At 41.0% G+C, this 22885-nt stretch overlaps 1 protein-coding gene across 3 annotated transcripts in view; it reads left to right on the forward strand.

Annotated features, from left to right (window-relative positions):
* Nucleotides 1–358: 358 nt before the first annotated feature.
* Nucleotides 359–22885, forward strand: part of ptch1 (patched 1) — a 76550-nt gene continuing 54023 nt past the window's right edge. For 2 of the 3 annotated variants that reach the window (XM_015368349.2, XM_015368356.2), the window contains exons 1-2: nt 6109–6676; nt 7920–8112. In XM_015368349.2, the coding sequence (XP_015223835.2) occupies nt 6506–6676; nt 7920–8112 (364 nt within the window). In that variant the 5' untranslated portion in view covers nt 6109–6505. Of the gene's footprint in view, nt 511–6108; nt 6677–7919; nt 8113–22885 lie in introns of those variants that run through there. The other variant, XM_015368361.2, reaches the window with a different exon arrangement.

The raw sequence follows: 22885 nt of genomic DNA on the forward strand, positions 1-22885 counted from the left end.
CAGTGTTCTCTGCCATCAGATTCACCCTGTGAAATAACGCTTAAAGTGGATCTGTAAAAACAAGCCGCAGTAGGATCTGCTGATTTTGCCCACCAAAGAAAGCACAAGGCGATTTTTAGCTTCAGGAATTTCTGAGCTTTTGAGTGAGGAAAGCATGTTTACACAGATAAAGCACTGGGTTTCGTTTACTTTGCCTTCTCTTTTTCTTTGGCCGGGGGGGTGTTTAAAGTTTAGGGCAATCACGTGACACTGACAGGTCCTGCCTATTGAGACTCAGACCACCCACATGGAGACGATGGAGCTGCTTAATAGAAACAGGCATGTAATTGTGAGTCCTTCCAGCACTCAGCAGAATGCCTGCAACCAAGAAGGATTATTACTCGCCAAGTTGCATTTTTTCTTAAAAAACAGGAATCTTTTCATCAGCTGCATACGTGACAGCTCTAAACGACTGGGGGAGAGACAAAATATTTCACATTTCCAGAAGATTTCCCAAGCTAGTGGATGATGGTAAGTAGGACAGTTTAATTAATTTCGAGTGTCTTACCCAGGAGCGATATCTTGGCAAAAGGCACCGCGTCTGTTGTGATACTGATATTCTTAATTCAGTAACTGGCTGCTGTAACTAATACGGGATTATTATGAATGAGGTGATACACTGGATGATGATGGGGCTTGCCGTTGGCGTACAGCTAAGAACTGCTTGTGTAGCGATTTTTTATCAGTGCTCAGTCTCCAGACAGACTTCATCCCTGGGTCATCCCTGTTTCGACCATCTCCTTCAAGGAAAAGTAAATTTAGTTTCAATTCGAAGACGTACGTAATAAAATATATGAACCAGTAAATGTCCCATTTTTCAATTTGTATGTCTTGTAAAATCACATTATCACTCTTACTACTTCCTTGCGCCTTTCATTAAATTATTCAGTATGCTTTTAACAGGACATGTTGAGGTAAATGAAATGTTTTTAATTGAGTATATTAACGGAAATTAAATGAAAAGGATAAAAAAACACAGTTTTCATCTTCTGAAATTATTTATGGCCATAAAAGACTAATGACAGGAAAGTCGTCAAATTGCGTCCTTACTTGTGGTCTATATTTATAGACTGAAACTAGTTTTTTGTTACCTATTTACTGTAAAACATAATTTGGGATTTACACATCTTCCTTTTCAGTACCTTGTTAATCTGAATTTACCAAAGACTGTTCTATGGTTTTTCCAGCATCACAGTATTAACATGTATTTAGTAGTTTATAAGTGACTGCTTTTTAATTTACGTCTTACCTTTACTACTGTCACTACATCTGGAAATCAAGCGTGTGTTGCTTGTTCTGCACACAGTAATCTGGAAACCTTTCACGTTAAGATATAGCATACATATATTGCACTAATCACTTAAGAAGATTAGCATGGTTGTCATGTTCAGCCATTCTTTCCTTTTATGTTTATATTTCGTCTGATGGTGAGTATGCCATTGTACGCAATATTAGAGCAATGCAAATTATAATAACAGTGATATTAGTGACCAAGAATCGATAGGCACGGTGAATGTAATTAAAATGTGCATTTTGTAAAGTGAGCACTTTTGGGACAAAATAAAAAGCGGTTTTTTTTGTTTTACAGTGAGGCGGATCGCTCTATAATAAATCAAATATTCCATGCACATTAAAATGCACCCGTTGTCAAATTATAGTCGCTACGCGTTACTGTCCTCTTTATGGCGACGCGGCTCGCTGAAGCTCTGGGAGAAGCATGTGTCACTTGAGAGTTCTCCTTTTTAACCCGATCAGATTCGTTGCGTTATTATGTCAAGCTGGCTTGAGTAGTGCCTTTCCGCCACTCTCGGTGTGTGGTGTGGGCTTCCTCTACCGCCACTGCATGCGCAGAACAGGGCGTTCATGAAAACCCGTGGCGCGTCGAAGGAGAGTGCGAGGCTGGACAAGGGGGTATTATTGGAGACCGATAGGAAATAACACCACCGACAACTGAGGGGGATAACTGTCGCATCCAGGCGAAGGCAAAACCCGCGCTCCCAGTCGCATAACAATCACTTCATGCAGTGAAGACGCGTGGAAAGTTGTGGGAAATTAATCCCGACTATCAGTTCTGTCTAGAACTTGTAGATGCATGTGCGCAAAAAACGAAAATACACACACTTAAAAACCATGCGATGCGCGGACCGCTACGACTATCAGTATCAGCTACTGTAATGAGCAACACCGGTACTACCACGCCCTCCTCCGTTTAGATCACGATCGTTTTTTTTTCTCCAGGTTATTTCGTGTCTTCGGCATTACCAGACAGTGTGTAAATGGGCGGGGTTCCATTCGGCCAATTATTTATCTTTGAAACTCCTTTGTCCCTTTCTTTGAAAGTCCGTCTTTTTGTGGTTGCAAAGCGATTGTGATCTGATCCAATGGATGGTCGCAGCCGTTGCGAGAGCTGGTCTGCGAAGGAGTACACACTTGTATGTATTCAGACTATTCGGAAGGTGCTTCTGCACCCCTGTCCCTGTAGTCATCATTTGAAAGGAGGCTGTTTTACCTCATAGTGCTACCCCTGTAGCCGTTTACCGGTTATGAATCTCAAGAATGAAAAACTGTCCCTTTCCAACATCCCCTCCATCAAGTCAGTTTCCGGGTATAAACAAAGGTTTTCGAAATGGAACTTTTCCTGTAGGTTATGAATGCATTTTCTACCGTTTCAGTAGATATGGTTAGAGCTGATGTGGAACTAGGCAGGATGTGTCAGCTTTAGTCCTTCAATCGTTGTCTCTGTTTCTTGTCTTTCTATGCTTGTCATTTTCAGACGTGGTATTTTTTCCAATCTCAATTGCCTAACAATGGGATGGCAAATCCCAAATATTAATGCGGTTCTGTTCTCCGTACAGAATCTTCATTCTTGCTACCGAAGGGAATATTGTAGATTCAATGGGACACCTTGTTGTAGTATCAATGGGAAAAATGTCATTGAAGCGTACTCACATTAATATTTTACTTTTTAGAAAGTCACCCTGCATTAAACAAAAGCTTTCATCGTATACTCTGCTGTTATGGCGATATTGTACTAATACTATTTCTGCATATTATTTGGCTGACATATCTGTTCAAAGCAATTTACATTTGCACCTCTTCATACAATACATCTACGTATTTTGCTGAACCAATCTGCATGAATTAGCTTCTACCTCAAGGGTAGAGCTATAATGCCAATGATTCGAACCTACATCCTTTCGGTTTGAGTCCAGAACCTCTAATGCTCCTTAACAAATATCATAGTGGAGTATTTTGGTGATTTGTTTTATTCATTGCAGTATTGTGCTATCGGTATTGACAACACGTGCATATTAAAGAGTAAAAGGCTCACCAATGTAAATGCGGGAAGAGTGGTCAGAAACAACTCTATCACAAGGGAGTGAATCACTCGTATCGGTCAATCTAATCAGGAGTGGAGTAAACTAAGGGCAGCTATGACTCATCTACTGCTACGGCTGGCCACCCAAGTCGAGGCAGAAACTTTCAACTGACACCGCTTGCATTTCTCTCTTCTCAAAGATTACGGCAAGAAGACCAATTAGATCCCTTATGTAATTCATCCTTGTGTACCCAAAATCAGACCACAGGGACTGCTGGTGAGGTAAAAGGACGAAGCTTACGTCTGAAGCATCATTCAGCATTTGCTGAGGGAAATAAAAACGAAGACGGACACGATTTCCAGCAGTTATAGGTTTGGCTTGAATATAGGCAAGTGATAAACAGGATAGTTCCCAGTTGCCTTATTCACAGTATTAGACTATGAAAAAATAGAAAACCTAAACAAAACCCAGGTTGTTTTTCCCTCTCATTCCCCCCCTCCATAAGATCACCTTGCGTCATATCATTGTCAACTGCTGTCCTACAATCTTTGAAGCTATTTGGTTGCGCCGAAGTGATAATCGTGTAGCTTGTTACTTTAATACACGGTTACAGTTTTAGGCTCGCCATCGCTAAAGCAGTCCCGTTATCTTTATTTACAACACGTTATGTACAAAGTAAGGCTTCACCTGTCACATCTTATTGAAAAACCCTCTTGCGTGTTTTACAGCTCACTGAGCAATGCGTTTTTCAACAATGTATTCACCTCTTGTGCTGCCCGAACAGCCTTTTAAAGTCTATCTTGTCAGATGCCGTAAACAATTTCGGTCACTCGGATTCTGAGGCTAGCTGCAACCATAAAGAGTTGTATGAGAAATAAAACCTTCAGTGCATGCTTGAGATCGATTGCACTAACATAGGCTACTGAGCACTGTAAATGTCAATACACAGGTTACTGGTTAGTGTCACTGATTCTTTTTGTTTTCCAACTACAACTGCACATACATTTTACTTCCTAGGTGGCGCTCGATTAACACTTATTACAGGGGGTGTCTTGCCTTAGTACACTAGATTTACCGAGATCCGCGCGAAGCCCGGGAAGTACAATAGCTCAGTGTAAGATTTCTTCTTCTTCTTCTTATTATTATTATGTAGATTCACCAGCTGTATCAAACTGGTGCTTGAAGAGGGAAGAAAGTCCCCCCAAAAAAGAAAAATCAGTTTGAATAAAACTGATGGATTGAAGTGTAGGTGTTACGTAATACTGTACCAACGTGATCTTATAACGATTGGAAAAAAAGAAGAAAACAGTGAAGAGGCTTAATGTTTATGTTTTTAATTGGGATTGTCATGGCACTAATGCTCATGAGAATGCCATTAGGCAACGAATGCTATATGAATTGATCGTTTTATGAAAACTTTATCGTTCAAAAAGACAGGAATATGTATTAACCTGTTGTTAATTCGATTGGGCAACATATCAACTAGTCAGTAAGTAAAATATTTCACCACGCGTTCCTTTCCCTAGAAATTGCTTTGTGACACAATTAATAATAAGAGGGCATGCCTGTTTGGAAGTTACCATTGGCCCTTGACTTGACAGCGGTGACTGGTATTGGACAGCGCAAGGGGTAGACCCGACCGTGCAACGCGCTGCACTTCTTCAGGCACAGCGCAGTGTCGGTGATGCATATTTCGAAAGTCTTCTGCCGAGCTAAGCTTTCAGAATTAAAGAAACGTGTTGATTGCTCTTGGGGGAGTTGTCCTTCGGTGTGTGAACTCACGTGACTAAAAACCCATCCTTTACGGACACACGTTTCATTGACATTTTATGCAGATACATATGTGTACGGAACTTCACACCTGACACCAAAATTTTAAATGTTCCGAGAAACTCTTAGCCGAAAGAAAGTGGAAAATATTATTGCATTCTGTTGTTTTATGTACATGCTCATTATTTTTTCATCCGGCATATTTTCTCATTTTTTTGCCCTCATACTGTATATACAGTAGGCGCTTCCTTTTTATGTTTTATGTTGTTTGGATATACCATGGTTAGATCTGTTTCATGTTCCGCGTCTGTCAGACATATTTATTCTTTGCGTGATAGTGTTAAAAAACAGAGCAGCAGACAAGTCTTGATTTTTTTTTATTTCGATCGCCGGTTCAGCTGTGAACAAAAAAAAAAAACAATTTGGTTGGTGAGGTGAAGAAACACACGGGCGCGTTCTCCGGCGTTATCCACCATGCTGTCATTATCGCTGTTAGAGCTTGAGAATTCAACTGGACCTCCCAGGACTCGCTAAAAAAAATCATGAGGCCAGGGAACACATCGGTAGAATGTTCTTTTAAAGAGTTTCGAAAACCAAACATAAACTGCAGTTGAGAAACTCTGAAGCATTTTTATGAATCGGGCGGAGATTCAAATTCCAGTTGAAGAAAAATACTTTGCAAGGAAAACAGAAAACGCAGAAAGAAGGAAAACTGCCGACTCCAGCGGCGTTGCACGCAGAGCTGGAGAAGGCTGGAGTTCTTTAAGGCTCCCCTGAAGTTTGAGATGCACACACAAGGGTTGCCTGCTTGGGTGGTCTCTCTACTTTGGTGAGCTGTTGCTAAGCAGCTAATAATAGTCGTGTTTGCTGAGTAATTTTTGCCCTTCTGGAACCAATCAGATCCAAGAAACCCCAGCCATCTGACAGCCCTGGAGGCGGGATTTTGATTCCTTTTTGCCTTACCCCTCCTCCTCTGTCTCCAAATGGAGAGAGTCCTTTTTTCTGAGCTATTGAATCCCGGAGCTCGCACGGTCCCGCGGCCTGAGAAAGAGCATAGCGCGCAGAATGCTACAACAACGGAGCGGTCGGAGTCGCTGTTTTGGACAAGGAGAGCTTCTTTTCACGTTCGTCTTTTAAAAACACATATCTGGAGAGGACAGAAAACAGTGGATGTGGGAAATTGTGGAGACCTCCGGATCACGAAATGTTGGAATGGAAGGCGCAGACTTTGACTCGCCGTCCTAAACAGGAGTATGAAGTACTTTGCGAGCCCGAGATTAGCGGTAGTGAAACTTTGTTACCCTGGATTATCAAAACACGCGTTCGGAGGAATTTAAGACCGTGGATCGCAAAAACTACAGCCCAGTCTCTACAACATGGCCTCGGCTGTTAATGTTTCAGAGCAGGAAAACAGAGACCCTGATCGGCCGAGGATAACCCGGAGGAATAGAGGGAACTATCGCGCAGCAGCTACAGCAACTGATTTGGAGTATTTGCAACGGCCGAGTTACTGTGATGCAGCTTTTGCATTGGAGCAAATATCAAAGGTGCTTTCCTTTTAAATGTCTTAAACGGGGAAATGGGTATTCCGTACCATGTGAGTTTTCCTAGTTTTGTCAAGTCGCTAGGTAACGGTATACATACAGGGGCGAGGGGGACAGTGTATTTGCAACGAAACCGTTCTTTACATCATGTTGTACACAGGCTGGTCAGAATTCATAGTGAAACATGTATTTCCGATCAGCCAGTGTACACCGATTTGTCTTTCGATTAACAATAATGTCATGCCAGTTATTTGAAACCATGGTAAGAAAACAGGCAGATGCATTTGTGCGTAAAACTGTAGTGATGTACTTACTCTAGTAAACAATGTTTTGACTACTCTGGCTCTCCGGAGTTCAGCACCTTGATCATTTCAATGGGACAGTTAATACAATATAGCTGTTCGAGTCGCTAACTGAATTAGCCTTTTTGGCGATTCTTTTAAAGTCGCCTTTAGAACAGTTCAGTGCATAAGCGATAGTATCTTTATGGGGAGTAGTTTTTATCCCTCTGCTAAAGCAAAAATCCATGTGGCTGCCCTCTTCCGTTCGCAAATATTGTCGTAACTCGGAGATGGCTGCTCCACTTCCTAATTCAGATCACACAGCGTCTCTGAACTCTATGGAAATGAATTAGCCTCCAGCTTATGGTCTAACAGCAATGGAAACCACGTGGATCTAAGTTTTTTTTTAATATTGCTTGTTACAATGTAGGGCACCGCTACTGTAACCTGTCACTGATAAGGTAGCTGTTTTGCAGCCCACGGACTATCGTGCGCAATTGGCAGCATAATATTATCACGCTGCAAGCAGTTTACCGTTTTCTTTTTCCTTCCACGTAGGAGGTCTTTGATCTCTTTTAGGAAGAATAACGAAAAACTAGCGTCCTGTATATCCCACCCGTACAATGGGTATATGAATCAATGGTGTTCTAAAAAGCAAATTCAAATGTAGGTTATTAAAGTTTTAGCTTTTGTTAACTAAAAGGTAACGGTATATACCTGTCTTGAACCGTAGCAGAGAAACAAGTGACACAAGAAATCGCTGACACGACGTCTATCATTTCCTCCGCATCTTGCAGCAGCAAAGTTTTCAAAATAGAAAATGTGATCTTTTTAATGTCGTATTCCGATAAAAAATTGACGTGTTACAGGTAGTCACTTACATAACCGAGCATTCATTACAGATATTTACAGTGGATAAACACATTCCTAACAAGTAACTTTTGGACTTTCTTGTTTCGTCGCAGGGGAAGGCTACTGGAAGAAAGGCACCACTGTGGCTGAGAGCAAAGTTCCAGAGACTCTTGTTTAAACTGGGGTGTTACATACAAAAGAACTGCGGAAAGTTTTTAGTTGTTGGCCTCTTAATATTTGGAGCTTTTGCTGTGGGATTAAGGGCAGCTAATCTAGAAACCAACGTGGAGAAACTGTGGGTTGAAGGTAAGAACCCCTTCTTAAATTTTAGTTATTGCTAAAAATATTCTTGCGCTTTTTAGTTTTAAGAGTAATACAAGGGTGGGGAGAGGTGTATGCCAAATAAACTGGAGGGATTGTTTATTGTGCAGCAGTTTGGCAAAGAGCCAGGTAAAAACTTGAAAAGAATTTGCTGTGATTTGTGTGTTACAGTTTTGTAAAAGGGAAAGTGTGAAATGAAGGGAGTTGATAAGGGTTCTAGAGGAATGGCATTTCTCAAGTTGTTTTTTTTCTTATTTAACGTGGAAGAGGAAAAAAAGACGTACGTATAGTGTGCATATATATATATAAAATTCTGTAAAAAGCCGCCATTTTGTGTGTGTGTGTGCCCCAGCAGTAGAATCTGATCTGTGCAGCCCGGAGAGTCTGTGTGTGGTCCTGTTTTGGACAGCTTTCAACTTTGAAAAAAACATTTGTCTCTGGGTAAAAGCGGAAAAAAGTAAAGTACAGAATGAAACGCATACTTGCAAAGTAGATGAATATGTTTTGGCAAATAGAGATTAAAAGTAATTCATTTTTCGATTAGGTTCGTAGAATAAATTGTGGAAAAGGTAGACTTCGGGAATGGGGGAAGTTCAATTAAAGTTTTTCCCCTTCTTTGATCTACATTCCAGTAGTTGAAAACAAAGGGTATAGAAATTCTGAATAGATAATTAAAGGAAGGGTAAAACGGCTTAAAGGAGCTTCGCAAATGTTTCATTAATTGCTGTAGTTAAAATAGTTAAATTTTCTTATCCGTCTTAACCCATTTCCATTTTTAAATTTCTGTTAATTAGTAAACTTGAGATTAACCTGTAAAAAATTCTCTTTCGCCATTTTAATTGCGTTGCAAAGAACGGTTGATACAATTAATTTGCAGAGAATGTGGAGAATTCTTCAGATGGCTATAGGATAGTGCCTTAAGGGTACGTTTTCATGAAATGAACATTTTGTTCCAAATAATACATCTCCCTCCTCACATTTATGATATTTATTATGAACTTTTAATTTTCAGTAAACTCTACCTCAAATAACTTCAGCAACCATCATTTTAAATAGCCTCTCCTTATTTTCCTCATCCTAATGACCAAACCACTAAACCAAACCACGTCTTAATAGGTCACCAATTAATGCTGAACACATAGAGGTGGGAATGACAATGTGTCAAATGACACCTACCTCTTTTCTTTCTGCAGAGGTCCAATTAGCTATAGGTTAACCAGCTCACCTGAAATTGGATAGTTCTTGAAATGCAGAGATTGGAATAGGGTTGATGCCAATTACAGAGCATTTTAGATGACAAAAAACCTCTGAAGAGCTGGAAGCAAATTTTTAAAATATGCCCCAGATAGAAAAAAGAGGTCGGGTAGACTGTGATTAAGAATTCATGTGGATCAGAAACTGGAACAGATCTTGCTGCCCCAGAACCATTGCTGTAGGTCTCTTCTGTTCTCCATTTGCGTGGCTTGAAAATGTGTTATGTTCCTGTCAGAGTGTTTGAAGCTCTGATCTTCAATATGGGCACTACACAAATAGATTAATTTGTGATTGAGGGGCACTGACAGTGTAATGCTATTTAGAACTATGAATAGCATTTCTATTTTCCATTTTATTTTTACCATTGTGCAGTGTTTTGTTAGGCTGTTGCAGACTGTTTGAGAAATACCACAGACGTTACTACAGAACCCATTTCTTCATTGAAGTTGTTGAATGAAGTAAGCTTGTGCTGTATTGCATTCGTGCCAGGAGATGTCCTGGAATCAGTCACTGATCTACACTGAACAGGTCTTTTGTGTTTCTGTGAAGCAGAACTGAATAGGAGGCAGTTCAGTAATAAGGAGAAATATTTTAAGGAAATATGGATCTAGTTTTAAACCAATTCATTTTTTTGTGTGTACAATTAAGTTGAATATAGTTAAGTATAATTTATTACCTCACACTTAACCCCCTTACCCTCCACAAATCGATGTACTAAAAACTGTCTCCACTTCCAATCTTTTAAGGCATGGGCAATAAACAAAGGCTGTGTCTCCTTTGATCAACAGTTTTGTTCAGTCTTAGTTTTAAAGCTTTTCTGAAGCCCTTGTTCTCTACTCTTCAGTCTATTGGGTCTTTATAAATCTGTTGATTTGAAAGTATTTGAATACAGTCTCTCTGGCAAAGTGCTGAATTCCTATTAGCAAGCCTGTCAGGTAGAGTGGAGCTCAGGTCTGAATATGGCCTTCTTTTTAATGTTGCACAGAATTCTATATCCAGCTACAGATAATCTTTAATAAAGATTTCTCGGCTAAAACGTTTCTGAATTCTTTGCCGCTACATTTATTTTTACTTTGCATACCTTATGTGGGGTTTTTGTTTGCTTCTTAATTCTGAAGTCTACTGCAAGCCTTTGTGTGGGTCAAAATGTTTAATCTGCAGTTTTGCAAGTTTGAAAATATGACAACTTCCAGATGCATGAAGCGTCAGATCTGTTTGTTTAGATTATTCACCACAGTTGATGTATAGATTAGTGCTGGCTGGACAAAGCTGTGGGAGATTTGTTGGGTTTCTGTGATGCCATGTTTATATTTAATTCGCATTTGTCCTTCAAAGCTGACCTCTCTATGACCTACAAATGCTTTGTCCACTGAATTGTTCATTTCCACTTGGCTTCCAATGGTACCAGATTCGTAATGTTTTATTGTCTACATTTCAGTGTGATTTGTTAAAGACTTGCCTTTTGGGGCAATCTGAGAAATGACAGAAAGTGCATGCCTGGTTGATGTTCATAATCATTAAGAAAAAATTTAACACTTTCACAAGTAACACAAGCACCTTCGCCACTGATTCTAAGAGAAAGAGAACAGAATTTAAAGCAGAGGAATTTTAGTTCATTCTTAATCACGGGAGATGGATACTTTTTTACTCAGATCGCTGCGTTGTGATAGGATCGTCATTTTACACAGGAAAGAGAGGGGGCGCTACAAACATAAGCCCTACCTTGTCTGGTAGTGGGAGACCTTAGGAATGACTTTTTCTGTTCTTTCCTCTGAGGGGAAGGGGGAGGTTTACTGATCCAACAAGCAAAGAAAGTGATTTTTATTCATCCTTTTGCATGCGCTGTAGCAGTCCACCACCATTAGAGAGAGAATCATATCTGAACCAATGTTCTCTCAAGGCTAAGAACATAAGAGAGGTTTGGAGAAGGAGAAAGAGGCCATTCTGTCTGATCTGTCTTGTTGGTTTGCTGGTAATTAGTTGATCCAAGGGTCTCATCCAACCATTTCTTGAACAACATGGAATCCTCCAACAACAAGGCTGGGTAGTATAGTCTAGACTCCCACAGCCCTCTCTGTAGTTACAGACACTGACACAGACATTCCCAGTTTGATGTTAAAAAGGTTTTTTTGGCAGAATCATACAACAGTTCCACTGCCATACATTCTCATTCACCAGCACATTGTTATTAACAAAATGTTTTCATCCTTCAAGTGGAGTAAAAGTGAGGTATTGTTACCACTGTGCTTTAGAGCATGACAAGTAGACATGTAAAAAAAATACAGTGGTCCAGATATGCTAAAAAATTAAAATTTTGCCTATTAGAAATACAAACCTTCTCCTCTGTGGCTTAAGAAAATGGCCAGAGCATGAGGGACTGCTTATTTAAGGATGCCAGAGCTTGTTGATCCTGAAAACACCGCTCAGTTTGACCCATACTGTAGGAACAAGTGAAAAATGTAATTTAGGGTATCGGAACCAAATGGATAGTGACACACAACCAGCAGTGTGACATGAGTTTCCAATCCTCTCAGAATGGATAGTGACACACAACCAGCAGTGTGACATGAGTTTCCAATCCTCTCAGACTCCGCAGAGGAAAAAAAAAAAGATGTGATTCTAGGAAACTTTCCTCTTGTTTACTTGTCTTAAATGTGTGTGCTGTAAATCGGATTGAGGGGCTGTGGTATTCTAGGGCAAACCCTCTGGGGGATAAACCTCTGTAAGACTTTTTCCTGATTTCCTGTATCTGAGGGGGTATTCCGACTTATTCTCTGTGTCGTAAAAACCGTCACGAAGGTAGATAAAAAAAACCTTTTGTAATGTGCGATGACATATCTGAAGGACTTGCATTGAACCTTTATTTAGTGTTTCTTAACTTACAGTAATAGTTGAAGGAGGCGCATGTTTTGACAGAATGTATATTTAATCCTTAAAGTATTGTCCCCGGGACAGGTTGTGAGTCTGAGACCTTTACATGTTAAATAAGTAATTAAACTTGCTGTGGGTAGCCAGTCGCAACAATATGCACATGTAACAAATTGTATATGCACTTTAATCTGTACAGTACAAACTTTTAGATGGTTTTCACCTGTAGTAAAACAACACGTTTCTCTTCGCCTTAATGCACTGTTCCTAGAGTATACTATAAATTCTTTTGTCTGCATGTTTTTTTGCAACTATTCATAAAGCCTCAAGTGAGCATTCATTTGTCTCCTGCTGCTGGCACCGTGTTGAAAATTTGCAGAGAGCTGTTCAGATTATGGGATTAATAGTCCTGAGAAGGGGGAACCATCCTTGGGCATTTTGTTAATGAAAACATCATTGGAGTAGTAAGAAAAATACTATCATAGGCTACATTTAATTAAAAATAATTTCCCGTAAATATTTATCTTCCTGTAGAGTGCTCTTCGGTTCAGTGAGATTTCTGTGATGAAATCATCAAGATATCGAAATACAGGACCTTCGCTCTCTAATGGAGACTTCAGGTCTTGGTCCCCTGGGCTACAATTAATCAGATGAAGACTCGGCTATTTAAAACCTCATTTGATACTCGATTCATTGATATGGTGTAGATTGAAGACTTGCAGAGAAGGGGTGTTAAAGAAACCAGTCTGTGAGTCTACTTTTATAAGACTAAAAAAAAATTGAGCGTTTGTTACACATCCACCAGAGGGCAGTCATTTTTTATTACAGACTCGAATGTTGAGGAATAATTTACATTTTGGAGAACTGGCCTGATGAGAAACTGTGTATAAGAAAATAATGTTCAGACATTATTTTAGACGCAAGTCAATTTGTGCATGTAATTTGGCCAGCAAACATGGTGTGAGCTGTCTAGCTGTGCTGGAAATCCTCCAACGGTTTTTTTTATGAACACAACTTCCTTAATTAAACGTGGAGGGGTTTGTGTGCTTTTTGAGTTATAAACCCCGCAGCACAGCATTTGGTGTAAAGACATGGTGACCATATCTGTTCAGATGGTTTTGCTGTGCTGGAGTTATGACTGTCTTTATTCCACTTTCTTCTGCAGAGCATTTTTAAACTTATGCGAGCCAGGCAAGGACCACCCCAAAGATGTGCAAACAAAATCCTTAAAAAGGCAGCTCTAGATGAGACAAAAAAAAAGGCGTACTCAGGAGACGTTGTTTCACTTGAAAGTGTGGGGCTTTCCTCGGAAACATTCAGGTTTTAAAATGCTGTGTTGTGGTGGTTAGCACTGCTTTGCCACAGGTCCGGTGTCCTGGGGTAAATTCTGGACAGAAGTGCGGGTTCTGTGTGGATTTTGAATGTTCTCTCTGACCGGTCCAGGTTATGACCCTGCCCTGTGTGTTACAGGACAGGCGTGATCAAGAATGAGTGGCTTTCTGGTAAAGGATGCATATATCTTGTTGCTTGCATCCAGATTCTTAGTGAGTTGCTAGGTAATGTTAAAGATTAATCTTTCAATATCTTTCTTGCATTCAATTTTTTAAAATTCGGTCTGGACAGTTGTTGGTTGCTCTGACAATACTAATTTAAAATGAATTAGGTACTGCTTACTGGCAGAGCTAAATACTGTTATTCCACTGAAGTGTGAGGGGAAAGAAGCGAACAATATAAAAAGTACTTTAGAAGAAATTGCAATAATTAAATGTGAATTTAAAAAATACTCCAGTGTGAACAGATGTCGCTGTCCCTTTTAATTATGGAAAACTATTTGAGAAACTCTAAATACTCTTTTTAATGTTCCATCTACAGAATGTGCCTTGAAACAGATCTTGAGCTCAGGGGTATGTAAGCAGCACCACCTTTAAGAATAGTATTTTTAAATCCTTGCAATTATAACATGCATTTCAGCAGGCGGGACAGTTCTAAGACCTTAACACAACGTCCAAAGTCATGGGAAATTTCTAGTCATCAGGGTGGAAAATCAACTGTCAAAACTGTAGCCCTGTTATATTCCTGTAAGAAACACGTGATGTATGTTCCTAACCTAAATCAAATATAGTACAGTCTAACGCTGATAATACAGCTTCTTTAAGTAACCCTAACTTAAAGAAATGCAGCTGTTGTGGGAAGGATCCATTGACTGTTGAAGACCAATAGAAGACAATGCTGGTCATCAAGTGGTGCTCAGGACAGGACAGGGCAGGGTTAGCTGGTCAGGGCTCTCTTGTCGCTCGGCAACGCAGTGAACGCAGTGTCGTCATTCCTCTCCTCCAGTCAGCACTGAGACTCCGGTACAGGGTGGTGTTGCATATTAGATATATTAGAGGCTGAGTAACTGGAACATGGGCAGGTTAGATGCGTCTTTCTTATTCTCCCCCATGTACGGTCATGGGGTTAGTAACTGTGAGCTGAGATGTGAAAAACACAAACTGACGAATCCAAAACAGGTTAGGAATAAGCAAAAAAAAAATAGCTGGTCATTCTCCGTTGGAAAAAGGTGCTCATAAAGCCTTTGCATGTGGGGAATAAAGGTGGCTGTTTTTATTGTTGTTATGTTAAAATAAATGTTTACTGACATTGTTCCTTGTCCCGGAGTCATGCTTTGAGAGGTTAACCAGAAGCCATATCGACGCTGTAAATGAAATAAGAAAAACCAGGAACGTGAAGCGACCGACTCATTTTTATTTTCCCCCGCTTTCATTTCTGCTTGAGGTCTTCTGGCTCCTTGCTCAGGAATCTTGCCCGAAAATGCCAGATGTATTACACAGTCAAGTACTGCAATGTAAACAGTACTCTCTGCCATGAGAGCAGGGTGGTCCATCCTCCATAAAAAAAATCCTCTGCTCTGAAACCAGCACAGTAGTTGTAGTGTTATTTGTGTTTTGGCTACAGAGCCAGGTTTTTGGAGCGGAGTACTGATGAATTAATACTCTGGACTGGCAGGGAATAGCAGCTGAAATTGAGATACGTATAAGAAAGTTGTGGCTGTCTGGTTGTTTTTTTCTAAATGTCATTTTAAGTTCTGAAGAACAAACAAACTTGTTTTATCCAATTAGTTATTTGGTGTCGTGTGGTGAGAGCTGCCTGTCTAGTGACATAGACCTGCAAGATGATCTATGCTGAAGCAGTGTGTTAGTAGTATGGGACAGGTTGGTTATATTTTTTAATGTTTGATATAGGGACAGAAGGCTCAAGAGAATGCTCAGGCATAAGGGACAGACATTTAAGCCCTGAGCTAAATAAAACGTCTTCAGAAGTTTGACGTTAGTCGTTCCACAACTGGAATTAAGTGTGTAAAATGAAAGTATTGAGTAGGAGGAATTCTGCAAGCTTCAACTTTGAAGTGCATCCATGTCTAGCCTGATACGGCAGAAAAGATTTAAGAGGGGTACTCGTTTTTTTTTCCCTCACAAAGGTGTTACAGTAGCAACTGACGCATTCTGCCAGCGAAATCTCGAAGGAAAAAATAGGTGAGCTCTTGGATCCCAGCGATCCTTGAGGTTTATATCATCTGCTTAGCTTGGACTGTCCAAATGTTTTCCTCCCACAGCTTCAGTTCTGCCCATTACCTCAGGGATGCAGTCATATTTCAGCTGATTTTGACAGTTTGGTAACTACCTAAGGTAGGAATAAAATAGCTTTCTTGCGAAAGACCCTGTATCTGGAAAGTCGATAGTGGCTAATATTATGAGACATTATTCTTTAATAAGGTCTTAACATCGTTGGATATTTGTGAAGCTGACAAGGGAGTCATTTTTTTCCAGATACATGGTGTGTTTCCAGAATTTTCTTTTTACTCTTTTTTTTATTTTCATTAAAGGCCTCAAAAGAAAAGCACTGAGCTTTTAACAATGGAGGGAAAGCTGCATGCAGTGTTGTCATGTTTTTTTTTTCCTTTTCATACAAAAACATGCAGCAAAACAGATGCACATTCAAGAAGCTCCTGGCTCAGAGAGCGAAACTTGTAGCTACTCCTTCATACAGTCTTTCAGGGATTGTGGGTGGGTTCTCTTTCAGCATTATTATTTTATTTTTTCGAAAGCTACTGTTTCACAGCCCCTGAAAACCTAAATCTCTCCCTTTTTGTTTCCCACACCAATTGATTTATCATTTTGCTTGCAAGCAGACTTAGAATGTTAGGGCAGGAACACACTCACTTTTTTCTCGTCACTTTTTGTTACGAGCCGAAACCAGTTGACTTGAATAAATTTTTCAGGAGCCTGAATGAAACCAGCAACGTGGAAAAATCTTGCCTTTCAGGCCCATCTGAATGTACATTTCAGCCACACAGTAAGCTGTATTGGTAGGCAGTGGACTGCTAAATACAACCATTTTTCGCAGCGGAGAGTTAGACAGGTGATTAGCATAATTAGCACAGAGCTGGCTATACATATGGTAATGCTAAGTGTGTAAATGCCAGCTGCGGTGTAAAATTTATGTCAGGGGTCGACAGGGCTGTGCGAAAGTATTGTGTTACAGCTGCAGGTCAAAGCCTCCTTTGCAACTCCCCCCTTTCTCCCAGCAGTGAATGCACTAAACAGAAGAAAAAGAGAGAAATATAACAGATAAGGCTTTGATTGCATGGCCACAGTACCCTGCAAGCAGCCTACCTCATCTATAATAAACTCATCTGACTCCAGTGGTTTCGCGGGTGCGTTTGTCCAGATTTTGCTTGAGCCGTCCGGACCCCAGGGCCTCGGCCTTTCTCCTGCCTGCTGCTTCCCCCTTCTCTAATTGGAGGTAGCGCGGTCGTGAGATGTTTAATTAGGACTCTGAAGCGTTGAGTGTGCGTTCAGCAGTCGGTGACCTGGACTCCCGGGGGAGCAGGCGAATCTCTAGCTCGATTCGCGAGGCGGCTCTTTCTTTCGCTTCGCTGACGGATGATTGTTAATGAATTTTTAGATCAGCGTTTTTTCTTACTCTTCCTCGTATGTCGTCGTCTAAACCGGCCTACTCTTCTTTGCTGGATCAGCCCCGTTTTCGAAACCCCCCCGATGTTGCTGGAGCTGTGTGGTTATTTCAGAGGTTTGCTTGCCTTATTGTTTTTCGGCTGTGTGTGTGTGTGTGAGAGAGAGAGAGAGAGAGAGAGAGAGACCGGCATCGGTGGAGGTGTCAGTAGTGTAGTTCACACCACACTGACCCCGTGATGAAACTTCCTTGCGGCCGCAGGGGGTCCTTATGAATCGGCCCCTAATCCAGCTAATCCTGATCGCAACAAAATCATGAAAGTGGCCCCCAGTGATGTGTGTTGCCCCTGCACAGATGCAGGGAAGGAGCGGCAGTGGAAATAAATCAGCTCAACATGATGCTCCATATAGGCGCAGGAGCCTGTGGGAAGCTGGGAAGGGAGGGGGTCGGTGGCGGGGGGTTGCTGTGGAGCTTGGGGCTGGTTAGGGGGGGCGGCAGGGGAAGAGCCATTGTGTTCTTGTGTTCTGCCCCATGCAGCCCTGAGTGGAAAGCCAATGAAAGGAGAGTCTACTGCTTGATGGTGAGAATAGTTCTGGGAGCTTAAAGAGGTGATGTCAGCTTCTTAGAATCTGAGAAAAGGGGACTGGGGTTAATGTTATGCAACAACCTGAATGCCCCGATAGAGGCTGAAATGTTGCATGAACACAGTTTTCTTTTATAGCTAACATACATTTAAGCTTAACAAACCAAGCCAAATGCACTGAGGAAATTGGCTTGGGGGGGCAAAAAAAGAGAAAATTCTTATTGTTCCCCAGTTACCTTTAGGTAGAGCAAAAGTATCGCCTCGCACATTAATAAAAACTGAAATTCCCTCTTGCCTTTTGATGCATTCTTCTCTGAAAGATTTTTCTCCCCTCCCCCCCCCCCCTCCCCTGCAGAGTATCATGAGTAAGAAAGGTAGTGCAGCATCTCCTAAGCACAGTACTAGTTTAGAAGCGAGCTGGATGTTTTGCCCCTTTGCCCACACGGCCGAGGTGACTTGGCTGAGCTCCGGTCCTTGTCCTTTGTGGAAGAGAGTTTGGTTGGTGGAGGTGCACAGCACGTGGCTCCCAGGACGCACAGCAGGCTTGGTTTAGTGGGGGGCAGTGTGACATGACCTGACAGGGCCATGACCAGCAGGGAGAGCAGATATGCTCCATGCTTCACCTCCTCAAAGATCGGTCCCACTTGGGCTGCAGCAGATCGTATTTTCAGCTGTGTTTTGGGGCTGAAGGAGCAGGACAGATGCAGGGCTGTCTGTCGTACTGTTCTTTCTTCTGTGCGTTTGTCATTGCTGTGAATGGGCGTCTTATTCTCCACAATTAAAACACTCTTTTGTAACTGTATCCCATCGAAGTTTCTTTTTATCTATTTTATCTACTGTATATCTGCCTTTGATATCTTCTTTAGACCAAGAAAACATTCTGTTCTGTGGAAAGCCTTTAAATAGTCCCTAGAGGTAAAGATGGAAAGGACTTCAAAGTGCTCGTTTTAACCTTGCAGGAGCGATAGAGTGTAGTAGAAAGGAAGGTTTTAAGAGTCAGTGTTGCAGGCTTGTTATTTAATGTTTTGAATGTTCCTTTTCTTGCAAGATGTTTAAATTGAAGTCGCCAAATTTGAGATTGGAATATGCCAGCTCTTCAGAATGATTGTACTTCTGATCCAGGTTTGTACTGCTCACTGCACAAAATTAAATCTTCGAAAAGGAGCACTAGGATAACCACTTATTGTAAATTTAGGATTGTATGGGTAGAACTCTATAAATGTGAGAGCTTTGCTCCGATTTTCCTTCTAGACTGGGGTGTTTTGGATCTAGTACTTTTGGAAGTTTTAGTCTCGGATATAGAAATTAGATTCTGCATGATCAGATTCTAATTAGGCTTCTAGCATGGCTTGATCTTATTTACTTAAAGCTACCAGTGAAACAAACGCTGTAATTTTCCAGATCCAAATAATGCACAAAGCTTCTGGTAAGGACGTTTTATTGGGGAATATTTATGAGTAGGGCAGACTACATCAGTGCATGTTTTTAAAACCTGTTAGTGTTGTTTCACTTCATAAATCTGTTGCAAGGGTATTTTAGGACCTAATACCGCTGGTCTGTGGCCTATGAAAAATGATGTAAAATTGAGGTCTGGTTAGCTTGAAGCTGCTATTAATGATGGATATTATAAACACGTTTTAAAGCAAGATCAGACATAACTGGTTCTTGGTTCCAGAAGAAAAGAAATCAAGTGTATTTCCTTAATACTTCAAGACATTTTCTCTTTTTTTGCACCTGGGTGGTCCTAATAGAAGGACATGATTATTTTCCAACTTTAATGAGCTTACAGAGGTCTCAGAACATTTGACCAATTCCTGTTTTATCAATTCAGCACTATTATTAAATTGGATTTAAAACATAAAATGTTACAGATTTTCCACCAATCCCCACTTTAAAGGCCAAATTTTAATGTAAAAAAGACTGAGGAGCTTTTATGACTCATGCCTTAATAGCCAGTGTTCAGATTAAGTTGCACAAAAAGAAGAAAAACAGGTGCATATGCATTTAAAAAAAAATCTGTTTTTTATTTCAGTTTATTTCTACTGTGAATTTTGCACGACAAAGCTACAGAAAATGTTTAGTTTCATTGGAGTTCCTTATTCTTACACAAGATTTTCAACTAGAAAAATATTCACAGCTCCCTATAGTTTAGGCAGGCTATCACCCTGCTGACCGTAGTTCCCATGTACATTCTTCTGACTGCCATGGACTGTCAGCTGAAACATGTGTTGGCCCAGCCGTTACAGGATTTACATTGCCGAACAGCGTGACATCCTGCTCATTCTACTCTCCTGCTTTATTGCATTGAAATGGCAGAAGAAAAATGCAGACAAAATGGCAATTGGCAGATGTTTTTTGGTTGATGATTGTTAGTCATCTTTGGGATGAAGGAGTTCATTAAAGCAAAAAAAGTGTGGGCCTTATATTTGAAGAGCACTTAGGACTCAAGTTCCCATACGAAGCAGTAGGGGGTGCCAACAGCCATATCACCCTGCAACTGGCAGCCCACTGAAGCTCAGTAGGTGTGAGCCTGGTCAGTACCTGGATGGGAGACCTCCTGGGAAAAACTAAGGTTGCTGCTGGAAGAGGTGTTAGTGGGGCCAACAGGGGGTGCTCACGCTGCAGTCTGTGTGGGTCCTAATGCCCCAGTATAGTGATGGGGACACTACACTGTCAAAAGGCGTTGTCCTTCGAATGAGATGTAAAACCAAGGTCCTGATTCTCTGTGGTCATTAAAAATCCCAGGGCGTTTCTCGAAAAGAGTAGGGGTGTAACCCCGGCGTCCTGGACAAAATTCCCATTGGCCTTTACCAATCACGGCCCCCTTATAATCCCCATGTATGAATTACTTGATGAATTGGCTTCATCAGTCTGTTCTCATCCCCACCGATAGCTGATGTGTGGTGAGCGTTCTGGCGCACTATGGCTGCCGTCGCATCATCCAGGTGGGGCTGCACATTGGTGGTGGTGGAGGGGAGTCCCCATTACCTGTAAAGCTCTTTGAGTGGTGTGTCCAGAAAAGCGCTATATAAGTGTAAGCAATTATTAATTATGTGTTTTGAACATAGGACCTTATGGAGGTCCTGATGCTTTCACACTCATGTAGAGAAAACATAGAAAACTACTTTGGAAATGGCTGCTGCTCCTGGTCGCTCTTAGAGTGGAGCCAGACAAGACACATTTATATGAATGTGAGGGTGTGGAGTTAAATGCTGCTAAAGATGTTAAGTGCTGCCGCGTGTTCAGAATGACATTTAGGTTCAGTTGCAAAACTGCTGAATGATCCTTCTTTTCCCTGTAGTTTGCAAGCCTCGGTTAGCCTTTTCCATGTGAACAAAGTCACCTGTGGCAGCAGTGCCCAGTCAGAAAACGCCATTGAAATTTCATTGAGAACCCAGACAAAGTAGAAAGAACGTTTGTGGTAGTGTACACGCAAACATGTCATTACTGCTTCCCTTCGCTTGCTTTCCAGTTTCCTGAAGTCCTGTGTTTAGCATTGCGAATTCAATGAAAGATCGCGTTCCAACACGCTACTACAGTATACTCTGGATATGTACGCTGAACATCTGTTTTTGTTTGACTGTGATTAACTGTGCTATCCATTTGGATCAATTGTACAGTCTTTGATGTGAAACAGACAGTAGCCTAAATGTGCTTAGGATTTTTTCACGCAATGTCCATGGAGCGATTGGTTATTCTGTCGCTGTGCATGAAAACTCTCACCATGGAGCTAACCCTTATGCTTGCTTAATATTTGATCAGTAGTTTTAGGCAGTTGAGGTCTTTTTTTGTAGGACGTGCTTCAGTTCCTGTGCCATGTGTGAGTGACAGAGCCGTTTGGATGTTTTTAACACTTTTGAAGGAAACTGGGGAAAATGCTACCTATTCATCTACATTTGCCTATGCATTGGAAAAATGAGGTGGAAGGCACTCTTTGCCCAGGGTGAGCTGCAAACTTTGATACACAGCATAGTAAATATTTTTCCTCTTGAGATATATTTACCATTTGTAAGCAAAGTGTTAATTCTGTAGTAGTTTGTTTCTGACAGGAATTTATCCACGTTAATTTGTTTTGAAATAGTAACGGCAACATATACCCCTCAGAAAATATCAAGGTACAGTATTTACTGTATTTTCATACATTTATCAAACACAAATATCAAAAATGGAACTGTGTAGTACAGAAGCTGCATTTAACAAATTTAGAAGTGCTAGTTTTCCTTGGTATACCCACCCGATTTTGGAACAGTTGTTTTTTTTTTTTCACATCTCTACTCAGAGCTCTGAACCCTAGTGCAGCACGCGGGAGAATGAAGATGTAAATGGGCTCCCCAGATCTGCTCACCTTTGTCTCTCCATCCAAAACCACCCGTCTCTCAAAAAGTCACAGGCAGCACAGCTCCATACTGCAGGTTCAGACTGGTGGAGAGGCTCTGTGCTGTTTAGAACAGAGACAGCCTTGCCTCGGTCGGCCAATCCTGTACTGCCTCTTGGACAATCCCAGTTACACTTGGCCAGTGTCCTGACCCAGGCTCGAACCCACGACCATCGACTTCAGCCTGCCCTTAGACAAGCACCTTTATCGGTGGAAATACGCAGGAGGCCCTACTTAAACTTTTTGATGCTACTTTTGCGTTACATATTTTTTTTAGTTGTCTGTGTCAATATTCGTGACACAGCACATAGCCCAAAAGCTGTGTGAATTCCTCAACAAAAATGTATCAAACAAGAGGCTTTTACCAGCAAGTCATGGGAGTGGAATATTGAAGATGACTTAAATGTTTCTGAAGTTCTGAACTTCTCTTAAGTGTGTTTCTGATGCCAGCTTAATACACATAGCCTGCAAACAGGATCTTCAAACTTTGATGTGAAATTCAGTATATGGTATTGAAACCCAAAGCCAGATATTTTACCCTTGCTGTTCAATGAAGGACTTGGAGTTTCAAAGTTCACCTGTGCTCAATTGCAGTGGTGTGTTAAAAATGGTAAATCTGGTAGATACCTGCCTTTTTTTAAATTGATTATCCGGTACCCTAGGTTGCCAAAAAACACCTTTGAAAATGGTTTTATACTTGTTTAGTT

The sequence above is a fragment of the Lepisosteus oculatus genome, chromosome 3 (genome assembly GCF_040954835.1).
Source record: "Lepisosteus oculatus isolate fLepOcu1 chromosome 3, fLepOcu1.hap2, whole genome shotgun sequence".
Classification (NCBI taxonomy): Eukaryota; Metazoa; Chordata; class Actinopteri; order Semionotiformes; family Lepisosteidae; genus Lepisosteus; species Lepisosteus oculatus.